This window comes from Artibeus jamaicensis, unplaced genomic scaffold (assembly GCF_021234435.1).
Source record: "Artibeus jamaicensis isolate MK-2021 breed Jamaican fruit bat unplaced genomic scaffold, CSHL_Jam_final contig_465, whole genome shotgun sequence".
In the NCBI taxonomy this organism is placed as follows: Eukaryota; Metazoa; Chordata; class Mammalia; order Chiroptera; family Phyllostomidae; genus Artibeus; species Artibeus jamaicensis.
The window spans coordinates 6,820,125-6,839,311 of record NW_026521843.1 but is presented as its reverse complement, the minus strand read 5'-3'; the positions used below and the strand labels follow the sequence as shown (position 1 = coordinate 6,839,311).

The 19,187-nt window shown below is 51.9% G+C and overlaps 1 protein-coding gene across 1 annotated transcript; it reads right to left on the bottom strand.

The window, feature by feature from the left end:
* Positions 1 to 13,480: 13,480 nt before the first annotated feature.
* MYCN (MYCN proto-oncogene, bHLH transcription factor) lies at positions 13,481 to 19,187 on the bottom strand. Its single transcript, XM_037151851.2, has 3 exons — positions 19,111 to 19,187; positions 16,997 to 17,892; positions 13,481 to 14,910 (listed from the first exon to the last, which is right to left on the bottom strand). The coding sequence occupies exons 2-3, from the start codon at positions 17,775 to 17,777 to the stop codon at positions 14,306 to 14,308; spliced, it is 1,386 nt and encodes a 461-aa protein (XP_037007746.2). The 5' UTR covers positions 17,778 to 17,892; positions 19,111 to 19,187; the 3' UTR covers positions 13,481 to 14,305.

Sequence of the window (19,187 nt, the reverse complement as noted above, 5' to 3'; positions counted from 1 at the left end):
CCGGGGGGACACAGAGAAACGAGGAGGTCCCACAGGTGGGGAGAGGCTGAGTGGGGCCCGATTCAGGCAGCCCGATTTGGAGCCTGTGATTCACCCACTGGGCTCCAAGCTGATTCTAAGCGAGAGCAGCCTCTGGGCCATCCCCTCCCAGGCCGGAGTTCAGGAGGATGGGGGGGGGGAGGGTCAGATTCAGTGGAAGGAAGGTGGGGAGTAGGGCAGATTCCGGGAGAAAACTCCAGCATCAGGGGTGAAGGACCCCTGGGCATGAAGTTGGGAGTCTGACTGCAAACCTGAGCCCAGAACATCTCTGTACCTCTGTTTCCTCACCTGTGGAATGGGGACAAAGTCTCAGCCCTCAGGCCATGAAGTGCCAGGGATGAATGCCATTCCATGTTAGAAAGGTCATTGCAAAGAGGTGGAAAAAGGGGTGGGGTGGAGGTGGGGACTCGTTCCCATAAGGGGGAGAAATGGAAAAGAAGAACTTGAGCCAAGAGCCACTCCTCCCTTGGGTTCGCCCCTGGGCATTTGATAACTGTTTCCAGTAAACACATTTCTGGGTAAAAAGGTTCATGTTTTAGATTCCAGGGTGACAAATATGAAGAACTCTTGGAAAAGGCCTTCAGGCCAAACACAGACTCTCCCGGTCTCTTTGTAGGGAGAAGCCAGAGACCAAGGGGACAGGAGCGTATGCTGTTAGGCGTTGCCTTGCGGCCCACTCCCAAACCAGGAGCCTGTTCCCTCCAAACCCAAGTTCACTGGGAGCCATGTGGAGTCTTCTCCGTAGACAGAACATGCTCTATTTCAAGGTTTATGGACCACTTAATTTCACATGGAGTGAGTCGTGATTCACAGCTTCAAAAAATATTGGAAAATTTCAATAAAACAGTTAAAAATGGCACATCTAGATTCCAGAGTGTCGGCTCTTCTCTCTCACTTGGGGACCCAGGTACTGAGGGGCCAGGAAAGCACCACACACATGCCCATTAGCCATTCTTCCTGGGCCTGAGGATGGGGAAGGGTGGGGTGGAGGCAGGCAGCTGGGGCAGTTGGAAAGACAGGGCAGGGTCTGTCAGAGGGAGGGAGCGCTCCATTACCCACGTTTGCCAATAGAAACTTTTCTCTATCCCAGGAGTTCTCAGATTTTCCCCAGTCTATTGGCAGATGTGGCTTCATATGGTATTCTTGGAATCTGAAACTCTCCTTTCCTGTTCTTGTCCCTGTCTTTCTCAAGTCACCGGCCCTCCTCTGTAGGATGTCCTGTCCTCCAGGAAGCCTCCCATCCCCCATCATCAGGCCGGAGAGCGGGTGCTTTTATGAGAACTATCATTCCCTTGAGTTTAATCCGCTCCCAGCACCCTCACGCTGGATTACAACATCCATTCCTCACCTGCCTGTCTCGCCCCGCCAGGCTGCAAGTCCCCTGAGGACGGAGACTGGCCCATGCACTCTGTCGCCCCAGCACTGAGCCCAGGGTCTGGCACAGAGCACGTGGCAAATAAAAGTGGCCTGACCTGATTCCCCCTGTTTTGGGGTTCAGGTGTGTTGAAAGTATGTTGCAGTGTTCATGCCCAGTGCCTCAGAATGGAACTGTTTCGGAAATAGCGTCGTTGCAAATGTGATGGGTTATGATGAGGTCGGACAGGGGTAGAGTGGACTGCTAGCCCCCTGGGACTGGCGTCCTCCTGAGGGGGAGATCGAGACACAGAGGCAGAGAGGTGCCGCGTGAAGGTGCAGGTTCAGAGCAACGCCATGAGGAGATGGGGGCAGGGACATGTGTCTGAGCCAATAAACCTCAGGATGGCCAGTATCCCCGGAAGCTGGGAGAGAAGCATGGACCAGACTCTGCCAAAAGCCTCTCAGAGAGCAGGGCCCTGCGACACCTTGATTTCAGACTCCTAGCCTCCCAAAGTGAGAAATACACTTCCGTTGTTTTAATTTCCACTGTTTGTGGCCCTTTGTTGTGGCCGCTCTAGGAAACTGTCACCCTCCCCGCCCCCACCCCCACCCCCACCCGCCTCCTCTTCAAGTCTCAAGGCTTCATTTTTTCAATTTCCTCCTGCTCCTGGGGGCCTCTGTCTCCTTCCTCTGAGGACTGGCAAACGGGAATGGTAATTTATATTAACCTGCAGTGTTTCAAGTGGCTTTGGAGGCACTGTCAGAATTCAAATGCCACAAGAAGCCATTGTCAATAACCAAAGACCTGGAGCAGTCCAGTGTCCAACAGCAGCCAACTGACCGGGAACTGAGCGCAGGTCCTCTGTCTTCACCTCCCAAGAACATGTCGCTGCCTCCCAGGGCTGATCGGCGCCAGGGAGCGGGAACCCACAGTGCGGAGATGACAGGAAGCCGGGTGGCATAATCTGTCCTCCACCCCACAAAAGACAGGAAATCCAGAGCTGGAGGTTGAAAATCTGACCTCCCCTCACCCCTGCATTGTGTCGGGCCCAGAATGAAAGAATGGCCTGAACAAAGACCTCTGAAGGAGGCGATTAGGGTCTGGCCCCTGGACGGGGGGGAGAGAGAAAGACACTGCCCCAGCCCAAGCTGCCCTGGCCCCAGAGGCTGGGCGGACTTGCCCACCGTTTGAAGAATGGGCCCCCTGCCCTGCCAGCGCAGGTCCCCGGGAAGGGGTGCACCCAAGGCTCCCCCAGGGCTACTTCTAACAAACTGGGCTTCTGGGGCGCAAAGGACAGGCTCCTGTTCAGTCTCCAAAGGAGCAGGTGGCCTTCTCTGGGCTTGACCTCAGTTTCTGCATTTGTAAAATGGGAATAACCTCCAGCACCTTGAGGGGTGATGGTGCAAGTCCTGTGAATAACTTCTAAATAACAATAACGCCTTGGATTCCTGTGGCACTTCCCAGTTTACTAAATTTTTTAACTCCCCTGGTCACTGTATTTACTCTTTTAGTCCTCAAAGCAAAGTGAAGAGCTCAATATGGTTTTTTTTTATCCCTATTGTTCAACGTGGCAACTGAGGTCTCAAGAGACAAAATAATGGGCACGGCACTGAGTGAGGAACTTGGAATTTGCACCCAGGCATTCAAGTCTTAGTTTCTCTTCACTTCAGTAATACCTTCTCTGTTGGTTTATTGTGAAGCCTTGGAAGCTATGCAGAGCTACAGAATTGCAAAGGAGCAGGAATAAAACACACCCAACACAGTGGGTTTATAGAGAAGGTAAAGAGAACATGTGTACGAGATGTTTTCTGGAGCTGTGTGGATGGTACCACCTACCCTTTTGGGCTTTCCAAATGGTTTCAGATACACTCTATGAGCACCAGCTCTATGAGCACCAGCACAGTATATCAGCATCATGAGGATACGGTGGAACCACAGATCAAATAGGCCAGTGTCTCTTCTCTAGGAGTTTCAAAGGTCATAAAATGTACATATTACAAAAGTAAAAATCATAGTGCTTATCAAGGAACCTGGGAGAGCTTCTCTATCATCTCTGTTTTAATGATGGTGGACTTGAGGCTCAGAAGGGTGGCTGGCCAGCATGGAAACTAATCACCCAACACTAAAAAAACAACAACAACCATGAAATGTGCAGTAAAAGAGGGCAGAGTGCAGACTGAGGGAGCATAGGAGCCATCTCAATGAATTCCAACAAAATGGGTCACGGAGGCTGTGTGGAAGAGACAGCCTTTGAGAAGGCCACGGGAAATGGGTAATATTGAGAAGAGAATGGCTGGAGACAGGGTAGCTTCCAGTAGAAGGAGCTGCAGGAGGAAAAGCAGAGGCTGGAGAGTGTCCGAGTCCTGCTACAGAACTGTATTGTCATGTGAGCTCACCAACACCATACTACCTGATATCCATAACAGAGTCCTACTTATTGGCTTGAAGAAGAATCTTGAACATACGCATCACACATTTCGCTGCCGTTTTCAGTTCTGCTAGGTATTCTGCACCAGGGTAGCCAATGTGATTGTCCAGATGGGGTCCTGTCCAAGGGGTGCCCTACCGATGGGGTAGAGGGGGGCTTATAGCCACGCACACTGGGTCCGCCTGGGAGGAGAGGAAGCCTTTCTCTAATCCATACAAAGATGCCACATAGACGATTGGTAAGGACTGTTGGTGAGAAGAAATGTGTTTTTCTCAGATTCTAAGTATTGGTGGACACCCCAGATTGCCTTGCTTTGGATAAGATGAAAACAGATAATAGTCCACTCTCAACCAGGCGATTCTCAGGTTTTGTAGGGACACAGCCTGAATACATTAAATCATCATTTGATCTCCTTTTAGTTTGGGGACATGACAATGCCAATGTCAAAAAAAAAACACATCCCAGTCACCAGACTTGTAGGAAGATTCTTTCTTCTACCCATGTCAGAGATATAATGATCAGAAGTCTTCACATTATTGGAACTAGAAAGGACCTCAGACCTAACACAATTTAAGATTCTCATTTTAAAGCCTGATATGGAGAAACCCATTCAATCATTAATTCATCACTTGCTCTTTGGCTGCTAGGTACAAAACCTGTTCTATAAGATGTAGAACACACAAAGACAAGAGAGCCCCTTACTCCTAATAAGAAAGGTAAGACCCAAATACAATTACTTATAATGCATAATAAAAAGTAATTAATAACCAAACAAAAATACAAAACAAGCACATTCATCTCCATTTAATGTGTATGTGGAAAACTCTAGAAAGATATATACCAACACTTTAATAGTGGTTCTCTCTGAAAATTGGATTACTACATGATATTCATTCTCTTTTACACTTTTCTTTATTGTATAACTTTTTTCATAGCGACCACGGGAGAGAGAGAGAGGGAAGGAGGGAGTTATTTTCATTTTTCAAGCAGAGAGGAGTAAGCACTTAGAGGAGAAGAGTATAAAGGTTTTGTGAAGAAGGTGCCTTTCCTCTGGTCCCTGGAACACAGGTGGGCTTCAGACCTGTAAGACTGGGGACATATGTAGAGGGAAGAGAGGAAGCTCAGGCTCAGATGGAGATGGAAGAAATGGAAGAAACTCTAAGTGATGGCCTCATGAAGCCCAGACCCAGGCCACCCAAGGTCCAGGAGTGCTTAGTAGGCCCCCTTGGGGAGCAGGCGTGATGCTACCAGCTACTGAGATTGAAAAGCATCATCAAGGCCATTTTGCAAGGATGCAATACATCTATATAGTTTGTTTTCCACAGTCACACAGGACCTAATCATGTCCTTCTCCTCAGACACCTTGGCTGATTCTCTGTGGCCTGGAGGTGGTCCTTAGGCCCAACCCATCAGTCTCACCTGCGGCCTCCAGATGCACTTGAGCCCTAAATGTGCCCCGCACCCCATGCTACTCCACTTAGGCTGTCCCTCAATCCACAACGCTCTTCCTGTCTTTTTGTACCAGGCCAATCCTACCCATTCTTTAAGGCTAACTTGCACATTATCTCCGTGGAAGTGGGTGGCGGTGGACAGGGGAAAGCTCTCTGTACTGTTGTCTCATTTCCTGTGCCCCCTTCTCTGGAATGATTTGAGTTTGCATCTTACCTCCGTCCCCACATGATGGGTGGTCACCTGCAGTCTTGCTGTCTCCCTGTGTGCCTCCATCTCAACTCCATGCACACACTGCCATTCCTGGATGGGTTGAGTGGAATAGGATCTCTCCATGAATCTTCAGAAGGAGGGTGGGTGGCAGGTGGCTCAGGAAATGTTGGGAGTCTAGCGGACCATCAAAGCGGCCATCTTTAATGCAAAGAAATCAAACCAAAATTGCCGTTCTGCTCCAGAACGAGCTCTGTGATTATGCAATGGTGTATCCCTTCCTGGTTGGGAGGGCAGCAGAGTGTGTTGGGAGCCCCACTGTCTGTGGAGAGGGGACCCCAAACTGCTGCCATCCTCCCTCAGGACAGGGGTTATGGGTAGACACTTGCAGGGCCCTCCCCCCGGTCACAAGTGTATGCACACCCCCCCCATGTATAATTAGGGTGCCATCTGCATATTGAAGAGTCCCCACCAGGCTCTCACCCCCAGGCCCTTTGTCCTTTTTCTTAATAATATGCACATGCCATTAACATGACAGACCCTGTCTGTCTTCAGGGGCCTGGGACTGGAGAGGATCCTTAGCTTGTCACTTGTGCCCCTCCCATAAGAATTTTCAGAACGTATATACGTATAAGCTGTTGCTCACTGGGAGTTAATCATGGGTTCCCCCCAATAACTAAATATGTGCAAACGCCTCTTTAAAAGGTCCTCGAAAAGGTGTTCTTGGTTTTCCATCCTGTTCCTTTTGCAAAAGGACAGGACACACCTGGAATTCCCGAGGGACGCCAACCTTCTACCCCCAACAGAACTAGCCAAAATGGTTTCACAACTGTCAATAAAGGAAAACCCACACGGAGCAGTTAACCACCCTGGGCATGTTAGTGGCAGAGTCATCACAGGGCCACCACCCAGAGAATGGAGGTCCAAGTCCAGTTTCAGGTGCCTGAACTTGCAGCTCCTCTGATGAAACAGCCTGGCAACCCACACACACTTGGGGAGGATTTTATTCCGTTTCCCGGAAGCAAGCCCGGACTCAGACAGCCTCGGGACAGCCACTGCTGCAGAGCCTGGGGGCGTTCCACAGCTTGAAAACTGCTGCTTTCGTCTCCTCAGAAAGACCTGTGGGATGGAGGAGAGTCAAGAGGTCCAGACTAGAAGACTGAGGCTAGCATGCCCCCTGCTTCTGAAACACTACCATCATCATAATCTAGAAGGAACCTCAGAGTTGGAGAGGAGTGCACAGACCAGCAGACTACTGGAGCCTGCCATCAGCGTGGGATTGCCACCTTCACACTCATTGTCTCCTGTGGCCAATAGCATCCAGAAAGGAAAACAGACCTCTTTTCCTGGTGCAGCCTGCAGGTGACATGCTCTCTGTCACTCAGCATTGTATCCCAGCTCGAATCCATGTGCTGGGACACGAAGAGAATGTTCTTTCCAGGCCCTCGTTACTTGGCAGACTACTCCTCCCCTCTGCAGGGTTGGAGGAGTCTGGGGTGGCTGTGGAGGTGGGTGCTGGGGGACCGCCAGCCTGTGGGTAGGGAGCCGTGTCCAGCTCATCTCACTGAGGTGAGAGGGACCCGCCATCTGATTTGCCAGAGGCTGGACTTCCAGTTTCAAAACTGGGACAGTCACAGACAAACTAAGCCCAGTCAGTCACCCTAGGTAGAAAGGGAAAGAGAGATCACATCCCTGCAAAAGGACGTGCCTGCCTCAAATGAAAACACTGCGCAGAGAAAGCGCTCGAATGGCAGCAAACATTATAATAAGCGTTTTATGGTGGTTTCCACTCCAATTACCCAGCCCTCAGCATCCGTGTCGCCAGTGAATCCAGGGCTTCATTTGCATTTGAGCTAAATGCTGTATCTTTGCTTGAGCATTTCCACGCTGTGGTCCATCACTGCGGACACGGAAAAAATCCTCCCACGGTTGCATCACACGGTGGTCTCCACGCTCAGCCAGCCAAAGACAATGCAGGTTCCAACTGCAGCAACAAATTGACACGTGCACATTCACTACCCAGAGGAATTTCCAAGGGAGGTAACACTCCAGGAGCAATAACCTCCCAGAAGTGTCAAATGAAATGTATTCACAGCCAGCCGGGAGTTCACAGTTAAAAACATCCAAGAAAACTTCCAACTTTGTTATTTTAATGAGATGCTTGGGGGAGAGGGTTTCTGGCAGCAAGCTGATTTTCCCTCAAGACGCGATATAATATTAGTTCAGCAAATTTGTAAGAGAGACCAGCTCAGATTGGGAAAGACTTGTTTTCAAATCTAAATGCAATCAAATCATTTACAACAGTAAACTGGAGTCTCAACCTTGCCCCCTTCACCAACAAAGAAAATGCATCTCACTGTAGCTTGAATGGTTTCCAGTCTCTGGTCTCAGTATAAACTGCCTGTTCTTCTCGGCTTTATGCCAGAGAAAAGGGGCTAAACCAACCCAAGCAAAAAATCGAGGTGTTAGGTATCTGTTATCATATTCTGTTTTCAGATTGTTCCATGTTTTGTTCAGGTCCGGGCCAGACAAGTCTCTGTTCCAAGTTCGTTTGCACAGATTGAGAGCCCCTTGATGGCTTTGAACAATGAGTCAAGTCTTTTCATTGGTAATAGTTATTTAACAAGCATTTCAGGCCAGTGATGCCGAGCAAAGTCCTGTTCTAGGTAGAGTAGAGCTATCAGAGTTGGGCCCATCGCCTTAAAGGCATTCTTTCTGGGGAAACCTACTTAAAGCACCTGGAAGGAGTATGAGGGACACCCCGGACAAGAGCCCCTAGAAGATTCCCCAGTTTCCCAAGTGCTATACATCCTTCGTGTACTTCATGTCATTTGGTCCTATTAATAACCTGGTGTGTGTGTGTGGTGGGGGTTGATGATTACTGTTGTTTTAGGAGTGAAGAATGTGGAGTTCAGAGGGAAGTGAGGTGCCTCAGCCACAGAGCTGGTGAGCGGCAGAGATCATAGCTACATCTGGGGTTTTGACTCGAACACCTTTCATGAACACCACAGATGTTTGCAGAGACCCAAGCCACCCCGGAGGATCAACGACTCTCAGTCCTCAGAATGGAAAGGGTGCCTTGGAGATCACAAGCTCCCACCCATTCCACTTATAGGCATGAGAACAGAGCAACAAACGGTGACCTTCCTATGCCAAGGATGAAAATAGCAGATAACTGAGCTTAGCTCCAAGCCGAAGGCTTCTGCCTGTAAACTAATTACACCTATTAGCCAGGGCTGCCTCCCAGTCCATGGGGAACCTGATTTTGTAGGATGGGGGGACTGCTTTGATGCCTAGAAAAATGGTGGAGGAGGGCACAGGACACAGAATTCAACCCCTATCAGCGATGGGTCTGTGAAGGGACGAACTAGTTTCTCCCCACCACAGCCCTTCCGAAAGCCTGCAGAAGATCTCAGGCCCATTAGGATGCAGAAGAAAGCCGAATTTGCATGTCCCCTTCAGAGCACAGCCCGTAGCAAATCATGCGTTTTTATCACTGGGGCATGTGCTACGCACGTCCTCCAAACGTGGCTTGTCCCCGTAGGTCTGTCTGCTTCGACCATAAAAAGGCTCTGTTACTTCTCCTTGTCAAAGGTTTCAGGATGAATATCTTGTAGCATGATCTGTCGATATCAAAAGAGATCAGGTAGCCCTGGTCAGTGGCCTATGAAGAGATTTCCTTTACAAGCAGGGAAAACTAATAAACCATTGTGGATGGCATGCATGTTCTGCGGCACTCAAATTCCTAGGCTCCGTCTGAGAGAGGCTTCAAATCTCACATTCATTTGTTTCCAAGGTACCTGTTCTCAGGTTTTTGTTAAGGCCTCCTTAGAGAAACAAAAGTCCACAACTTCTTGCTAAGCTCAGGCTTGTGATTTTTGTTCTACCAGTAAATGTGTTTTTAAAGATTCTTTGCCCTGGTAACACAGGGAAAAAGAGAGAGGCAAGATCATGTCAATGAGAAATCAGAGTGTTTAATGGACTTCAACCGTACCCGTCATGTGGGAGGCGCTCTTCTGTGTGCTGTACATTTGTGAGTTTCTGTAATCCCCCTAAAACCTGGGAAACTGGGTGGTACCATCATGGTCACAGTGGGTGAGTGGCACAAGCCAGAGCTGTGGGTGTGGGAGTCCGAGGCAAACCCAGGAGTCTCGCTGCAGATCCATACTCTTCATCGTTCCACTCTGGTATTTCCCCTTGAAAGACTGCAAAAGAAGTTGTCGGAGGCGGGGGGTGCATTTGCCAATAACCAGAAGGAGACGGAGGAGGAAGAACCCTGACCAGACCAGGGAAGCCGCAGGCCTGACTCCTGGACTCTGAGCAGCCACTACGGTGCCTGGGGCTGGTCTGCCTCGAAGCTTTCCTGTCTCATTGCACCTTCCCGACCACCCCACCCAAAACCGCACCCCGCCCGCCTCCTGCTGTGCATTCCAGAATCCCCCAGCCGTTCTACTTACCTTTCGTAGCATCCACCACCTTCCTGAATGCTATTTGATGCATTTGCTTATTGTGTTTTATTGTTGTCACTCTCTCCTAGACTACAAAGTCCGTGAAGCAGGGGTTTGGAAGAGTTTTGTCTGTTTTGTTCACTGATGTCTCCTGAGTGTCTGGACCAGTACTTGATGCATGATAAGTGATAAATAAATATTCCGTGTGAGAAGAGAGAGTGAGAGAAAGGAAGGGAGGGAGGGAGGCAGGGAGGACGAAAGAGAGAAGAACACTTGTGGGCACCACACAGATGCTCTTCCTTTCTTGTCTGGTGTCCCACCTCTGAAATGGGAGATTGAGCCACATGGCTTTCCAGCTGCTCCCTTTGATTCTGAAGGTAGCCCAAATTAAGATCTCAAAAGACAGGCACCACAGAGATTAATGAAAGTCAAACCCAAAAGACCAAGCTCCTGAAATGAAAGATGAAGCGGTCAGCACTCCTGAAAGACTGTGGGACTCACGTGTGGAAGACCGGGCGATCTTACAGTGCTACATAGAAGCTGGAGGCATTGTAATCATCACCGCCATAGTACAGGTGGCCTACAGTCGCAGACATGCCTGCGAGGCGCCTCAGCCTTGTGGCAGACCCGCAAACCGGCTTCGTCTGACACAGTTCCAAACTTGGGAATCTGAAGGTGCAGAGCCTGATGCAGCCGTGAGACCCTACATATGTTTGCTCAACAGGCCCCTACTCTGCACTGGTCCCTCCTGTCTCCCCTCCCTGCCTTCTACACGAGGGGCCGAACTCCATTCCAGACTGCAGGCTTCCTGAAGACAGGCCTACCTGGGCCGCCATGAGCATTCCATCTCCGTCTTCACTTCGGGCCGTCGGGCCCGGAAATTCCCTGATGCCTAACAGATGTGCTGCTCTGTCTGCATTAGCCTGAGAGCTTGGAACCAGGGTTGGCAAGAGATACACCTGTCATGAAAACCTGCCCCCGTGTGCTCCTCACCTGGCTCCTTCCTCCACTGCTACTCAGCCACTAGCTATTCTTTTGGTGTCTGCCAAGGTCCTGCCATCTGTCAGTCACTAGGCTGAGGCTGAAGGTCAGGGGCAAATGGGCTGCCGAACCGGCCTTAGGGGAGTCTGTGATATAGGCCCGTGATTGGATACCTCTTCTACCGCCAGAGGCAATCAATGCAAGATCACTCAGGCTGGGAAGGACCCACCTGGGGGTGTGAGGAAGACTTCCCGGGTGAGAATCCTTCCTAACCACTGCAGGTTAGGAAGGGTTTCAATGCACAGAAACTGGACAATGCAGGAGGAGGGGACAGGGTGAGACAAGTCACAGGTGAGAAAGCTCGAGGCGGGCAGTAGGGAAGGGGCTGGTGAGTCATGGTGAGGGCAGCGTCTGTGCCAGGCTGAGGGGTTGGGACTTTATCCCCTAAGTGGTAGGGAACCGTTGAAAGTTTTCACCCACGGCCAGTGATTTAGGATTAATGTGGAAGCATGCTGCAGGTGGAAGGGCAAGCCAGGAGGCGGAGGCTGCCTCGGGAGAGGTTGGAAAACCAGCACTGTGGGGAGAACATGGGCTGATCAGGAGACCCGACTCCAGTCCCCGGCTTGGCCCTTGACTTGACAGAGGACCTCATGACCCCATTCTGAAATGAAGTCATCCGGGGGGATGATCTCTGTGATCCCCCCAAGTCCTATGACTTGTTGCAGGGGTGGTTTCTCATGTGATTGAAATGAGTGGGTCAGCTCCACAGTGACTACAGCAATGACCGTACAGGTAACTGCAGTCAAACCGGGTGACGCTTTCCCTCCACGGGACCAGGAAGGGCACGTGGCATTTAGTTTTAACATTCAAATGTATATTCATGATCCACCTAATGTGAAATGCTCCTCTTTAGTGTAGCATGATAAAGAACATTTAAAAAGGTGCTTAAACTGAAAATCAAATACAAGAGGTCAGAGACATTTAGGGGGAAAGAGCATGGGCACCAGGTACACAGGACCAGAGTGTGGAATTCGGTTCTGAGCTTCCCGGCAGCCAGAGCAAATATAGAGCGCGGTAGAAATTAGTTTAGGGTCTCATTACTTTCCTCCTTCATGGCTGGATTTCCAGCTCATTAAGCCGAAACACCCAGGTAGGCCCCTTAATGAGAAGCTGGGCGCCAAGAATCTAGGGTGGCCAATTACTTTGAGGTCGCTGAATTTTCTTTTGGCTCAGGGTGGTATCAACAAGGTGCAGAGGCCAGGCGATACATGGCCAGGAAGTTTTGGGAATGACCACTCAAAATGGGCTTTCAAAGCAGGTTCGTTATTTTTCTAGCATGGGGATGGTCTGGCCATTGGGAATGTCCAGGGCAATACCATCCTCAGAGCTCTGGGGTATGTGGCTGGGAACCGACTCCAGAGGAGCTCAAGTTCTAGTCTCGCACTGGGCTTTATAAAATGGCCCAAGCAGACAGGGAGCCACAAGGCCCCCGGTCTCCCATCTCTGCCCTCGTAAGCTGTGACCAGATGAGCAAAGCTTTTCTCATCCCTAGACCTGCTTTCTTCTCAGTGCAGCAGAAGGCCTTTTCCAGTGTGAAGCTAAAAATCTGAGCTGGATGAAATTTTACACAAATAATCCAGTACATGTCACCTGCGAGAGAAATAGATTTTTATGGGCTTTCAACTCTGAGCAGAATGTCTCACCAGCCAGTGTCCCCTCCAATCTGGGAAGCTAAACTTCCTTCCTGGCAGCATGTGCCCACCCCACTCCCCTTTGGCACTGGCTGTCCTCCAGAGCCTGTAGAGGTTAATTCTGCTTCCACAGGGCAGCCCAAAGACCAGCCTGTGAAATGACAGGAGCTTAAGAGGGACAGAGCTGCACTGTACCCCAGTGACTCTTCTGAAGGGGCATGTCACACAGCTGTCAACTTCAGGAGTTACTTCTGTAAATCAGATTGAGTTCCTTGAGGGCAGAGACCAACCTCATGTTTATTCTGCCACAAAGCCCAGCCAGCACAGATCCTTCCAAGTCCGGGTGAACTTGGAGGAACGCTTTTCTCCTAGAGACAAATTGCACCGAAATATAAAGCCATCTGCCAATGGGACAAGCATTGCTGACACCAAACACAGGCGAATTACACAACCTTGCCCTGACTACTCCGGCTGAAGGACTGATGTCTGACATCCTAGCTTAATTCCATTCAATGTCCAACCCAAGAAAGTGCTTTGTAAAGTATTGAGCGCTATTGCGACGATGCCATCACTAGTCACTTCTCTGTTCTGTGGAATCCAGAAGATGTCATAACCTTCCTAAACTCAGTTGCCTCCACCCCAAGGGGACAACAGCCCCCCACCCCCAGCCAGGATTGCAGAGGTGCACAAGGGCTGTCTGCGGACACCAAGTTCCCTCTCTGTGTAATGTTATGGTCACAGTTCACGGGACCGACTCTAACCAGGGCCATCAAGGGGGGGAAAAAAAAGAAGTCGTATCATTTAATTGCTATTTATTTTCATAAACATGAGGTATTTCAAAGTGCTATAAGATGCAGCACTAAATATATACATTTTGAAAGAAATTAAACACAGAACTTTGCATTTACCCAGTTCTATGCACCAAACATGAACAAATACATTAACAGGAAGAAACAGGCTAGGAAAAAGGCATATATATATATAGTAAATTTCTTTACAAAAGTTTTCTTAATTCAAAAAGTGATAAAGTAATATCTACTCAAAACTTTCACAACTCATTTTCATACGAAAATATAAGTATCAAATTTAGTTATGTATCAGCATCATACTAAAGTATACAGGCAGTGTAAGAATTAGTACAGTACATAACAGAGATTAACAATATATTTGTATACAAAACATGCTCCTCAAACATTGAGGTATTACAGTACTTAGGCATGAACTTCCAGTCTAACATTGGCCACCAAAGCCACCTCTCATTACCCAGGACGCATAGAAAAGGCGGGTGTGTCAGTGGTATTTACAGAAATGTTCCCCAGGGGCGTTGAATGGCAAACCCCTTCCGTGGCATCTGCTGGAACTTAAGCACCATTTGAAAAAGGAATGACTTTCTGTCGTTTGGAAACTTGGAACAAACAAGGTGACTCCAACAGCCCCGATGGCTCCCAGCTGTCACAAACTTCGACCACTGCCTTGGAGGTGACTTGGAGGAAATGCCAGGGGCCACAGCATCCCATCTCGCAGGCCCTCTGCGGAGGTCCTGGCAGAAGCCCACACACGTCCTGCTCCCCACCCAGATCCAAACTCGACGGGGGACCGATGTGAAAGGAAACCAACATTCTTAACGTCAACCCAATGTTTGTTTTAAAAAAAAAAATCAAAATGTGCAAAGTGGCAGTGACTGTCCAGTTCTGAGAAAGGCTTAGCAAGTCCGAGCGTGTTCAATTTTCTTCAGCAACTGCTGCTGTCTTGCCTGCAACTTCTCCTTCTCCAGCAAAAGCTGGTGCTCCTCGGCCTGCAGGGAGTGGACGTACTCGGTGGCCTTTTTCAAAATGACCACCTTGGCGGCCTTCTCGTTCTTCACCAGCTCTGGCACGTGGTCCCTGAGCGTGAGGAAGCTGGACCGCAGGTCGTTGCGGCGCTGGCGCTCCAGGATGTTGTGGTTCCGGCGGCGCTCGCTGTCCTCCGAGTCAGAGTTGCGGGGGCTCAAGCTCTTCGCCTTCGGGGGGATGACACTCTTGAGAGGGCGGGGGGATGCCTCGCTCTTAATCTTCTTCTGGGGCGGCGCATCCTCACTCTCCATGTAGGGCGACGGGGCGGCGTAGTTGTGCTGCTGGTGGATGGGGACACAGCGCTTGAGGACCAGGTCACCGGCCTGGGCCCTCCCCAGGCCCAGGGCTGCGCTCTTGGGGCGCACGGTGATGGTGAAGGTGGTGACGGCCTTGCTGTTGGAGGAGGACCGCCGCTTCTCCACGGTCACCACGTCAATCTCCTCCTCTTCGTCTTCCTCTTCGTCATCTTCATCATCTTCAAGAACAAAATGGGGGTTATTCTCACAGTCAGGCACATGAAAATCATCTCTCTAATTACACAACCTCTTCTAGGCAGGCCCTGGCACAGTTCACTCTTATGGCTCCACACAAGAACAAAAACGTAGTTTATATTTCTTTAAAATTAAACATGTCTGTAAACACTTCCTCCTTCCCCCAAACCCCTAGCACTTTCAACCTTCAGCAGGTGGCAGATGTACAGAGAACCTAGACTGTGGTGTCAGGCAGAATCCTGGCTGTACCACACAAGTTGTGTGACCCTGGGCAAGTCACTAAACCTTTCTAAGCCTTAGTTCCCTCAGGTATTAAATGGGACTACCATACCCCAGGGTTCCTGAGCTGGACAGGTAATGTGTAGAGCACAGGGCCTGCCAGACAGATGCTCAGGAAATGGTGGTTTTTAACACCATCTCCAGCCCCCTCCCCCAAGCATAGACTTATTTATTACACATTCCCATCTCTGCACCTAAGCATTGAGGCTCCTCATTTTACAGTCTTCACTTGGCAATTCTACACACGGGTGCGTTTGACTTTAGGTCCTGAAGCAGCCTTAAGGAATGACGATTTAATTAAGCAGTTTTCCAGCCAGCAAAGATCAAATATAAACTCTCCAGTCATGATCCACAGGAGCTCCAAACCCAGATATGGGAGCCCCCCCTTTCTCCACGTCGCCAACAATAACAGCAACAACAAAAAACGTGTAGCGTCCTGTGCACATTCTCCCCTCTCCTCATGTACTACTTGCTGGGATAGAAAATTATGGTTTAAAATGCAAGCATGAAAAATCAACACACATCTCCTGCTTGATCTGAAGGGGACCGGAAAGCTGAACAATTGTAGGATTTGTTCTAAAGCCGAAATGCGAGGCTGTTCCAGCCTGTGGGTCCCTTTAAGCCAATGTTTTGGTTTTCTGCCAAGAAGACAGCTGTTGGAAGGAAGTGCTTCCTCACCAAGAGCTGTCAAGGCACCGACATTAAAGGGACAGACCCGCCTGAAATGGGAGGCTTATCACCAAGTTTCCTTCCAGGAGCCTCAGAGGAATCCATCCTCAGCCTGGAAGGAAATTTAGGCTTTTAATCCGCCTGCGTTCTGAAAACACTGGGTTTCAAGATTCCAGGGAATACGAGCTCCTAGCTCCAAGGACAAGGGCTGTTTCAGTATTTGGGTAGAGTCTTTGATTTAACCCCTACCCTTCAAGACAAGGCACACAATAGAAATTATCGATGAATGCTTCTAGGGTGTATGCATTTCTGGAGGGTGGGGTAAGTGCCTGCCCTCACCTTGAAGGACCCTGGGTCACAAAACACCACTCAGACCTGAAAGTGGCCCTGCAATTCTGGCTAAAGACAAAACTGGGCCCAGTTGCACTGTGCGCTGTAAAGAGGTGGCCCCTCGGGACGGACAACTCTGTGGACTAGCCGCCAGCTGCTGAGTGGAGACAGGGGTGGCCCCACCACCCCGGAGCCATCCAGATCCTTGACCTGCCTGGAATATCGCCGCCTGCTGGTGACATACCATGAACAAATAACCCACCACCCGCGGAGGGAGGGGGAGAGGGACACCCAGGCTGGAAAAAGGAAAATCACCACCAGCCATCTGTGCAATCTCCCTCTAACTTCCTGTGCCCTCTCTGCAGGATTATGCACGGTGCCCCTGCCCTCTCGGGGTGTCTCCCCACCCCTGACCTGGGACACGGTCCCTCTCTTACTGGGGGCTAACAGGTTTCTGCCCAGGTCAAGCAGCCAGCTGCCCCCTAAACTCCCACCCGGCTTTAGCCCCTACACTTTTCCTAATTTTGTGCCTCCGCGTGGCCCCAGAGATGAGGATGAGCCCGCCGGGTGAGGCTGGAAGTAACTTCCAAAGAAGGTGACACATGGGATACCAGCGTCCACTCATCCGCTCTTCTTTACCTTGGGGACCAACCTGGGGGAAAAAACACCTCAGCCTCCAGCCCTACTTCCCCCAAATGCTTCCGGACAAAGCCTAAATCCACGACCTGTAACAAAGGGAGCACAGCCCCGCACAGGGTCCAGGAAGGAGGCGGACCCTGGCTTGGTCTTTACCTGAGTCGCTCAAAGTGTCCTCGCCGGAGGTGCTGAGAGCCTTGTGGTCACCACCGCTGGGTGGGCGCCCCCCGGTGCGTGAAAGGGAGGCCACCGGGCCGCCAGCTGGAGCTGTGGCACTCGCCACCGAGGCGACCCCAGTGCCCACCACCGGAGCACCGCCCTGGGCGGCGGGCAGGGGAGCAGGCTCGCGCTTGTTCACCGGGAAGGGAAAGACCACCGCGGGATCCACGCACTCGGAGGCCGGGTGGGCGAGCTCGGACGGCAGGGCGGCCCCGGCGCGGCCGGTCCCCGCGGCGTGCCCGTGGCCCGCAGGGCTAGCGGCGCCCGCTCCGGTGGCCAGGGAGGCGGGCCCGGCGGGCGGGCGGCCGTGGTGCAGCTTCTCGCTCACGGCGCGCTCCAGCTTCTCCCGGGCAGAAAAGCCGCTCCACATGCAATCCTGGAGGATGACCGTGTTGGGGGTGAGACTGCCCAGGCCTCCCAGGCCGAACGCGTCCTCTTCGGCCGGGTTGCCCCACAGGTCGGCCTCGGGCAGCAGCATCTCGGTGGCCCAGTTCGGGGGCTCCGGGCTGTGGTCCGGGAAGGCACGGCTGGGCGACAGTGGGGGCGTAGGCAGCAGCTCAAACTTCTTCCAGATGTCCTCCCCTGGGGGGGTCGAATCAGGGCCACTGAAGTAGAAATCATCTTCGTCCGGGTAGAAGCAAGGCTGCAGCGAGTCAAACTCGAGGTCTGGGTTCTTGCAGATCATCCCCGGCATGTTCGACGCGCTGCAGCTCAGCATTGGCTCGCCTCCCAGCCGGCGAATGAAAGCTTCTTTCCGTTCCTCTGTTTTTAGTTCGGGGCGCTTCCTTCCCGTGGGGGGCGCGGAAGGCGGGGACCCGCACCAGCCTCCGACACTGCAACCGACAGGCACACCAGGAGGATTGGCAAGCGGAGCAGAACTGGGGGTGAGGCGGTGGCGGCCCTCGAACTCCGTCCCTCGGTCTCCGCTCCGAGCCCTCGGTCCACCCTGCACTCCCGAAGGTGGAGGAAGTTCTGCCTGTGCTCTCGCTCTCCCTCCCTCCTTTTGTGTACAAGCCTGTCTACGACAGAGGGTGGGAGGGGGCATGCAGATGCGGGGGGTGGTGGCAGTGGCTCTGCAACTTTGGAAACTGCCATTTCATTCACACAAGGAACTGCCTGGGGGAGGGGGCTGTCGCCGGCGAGGCCGCCGGATTCTAGCCCGCCAGCTCGCGGGCAAGCCCGGTGGCACCAATGTCCGCCGGCAGCTAAAACGGGGCCGGGGGCTCCGACCCAGCTGCCGAGCGCTGGATCTAAGAGTATCCCGATCTTCCCTACCCCCCCCCCCGCGGTAAAACTGCAACCTTGGGCGTGCAAGTGGTAGAGGGGCTTTACGAAACTTTGCAAATGGAAAAACCCTTTCTCTAGACAGACACCAACAACAGGCACCCAAATCTATCCCCCCACCCCCCAGTCTGAGCAGACGCCCCTCAACCTTCACCCGCTGAACGGAGAGTCCTACCGCTACCTTATTTCGTGCCTTCCTAACCCCACCGCCCCCCTTCCAACCCTCAACAACGTCCTCTCCCAGGGCGAAAGCACGACCTGAACCCCAGCTCCCAGGGACGGTGCAGGGGCCAACGTGGGGAAGGTCGCCGGAGAGCAGCGTCTCCTCCGAGATGGAGCAGCCGTGACCCAGATTACCACCGCGGCTGCTTCGCCCAGCCTCAACCCTCTTCTTCTTCCCCTGGGGGCACCCTCTGAAGAACCCCAGGCTCGGGGTGGGAACGCACCGGGTCCCCGTCAGCTCAAACCCAGACAACTGTTCTAAAGAAGGGCGAATTTATTTCCGATGAAGCCATTAAAGGCAAGGGTACTAAAAGGATTAGGGCGGGTCTCTTCCAGATGGGGTGCCTTGGGGGTTGGGATCGGCTTTTCAGAGGAAAGCCAGAAGAGGTTTTGTTTCGGAAACGGCAGCAGTCCCCCGAGTACGCGGAGCGCCTTGAGCGCGAGCCGCGAGCCGGTCCCAGGCTGGTCTTCCCACCGCCGCGCTCGCGCTTCCCCGGCGCCAAGACGTTTGCACCCTTCAACCCGCCCCCCCACCCGCTCCTTACCTCCCGCAGATTGCTGGGGATCTAGAGGCGAACGTGTGAGGGGTCCCCGGGTGGCCTGGGGCGGGGTGGTCCTCGGG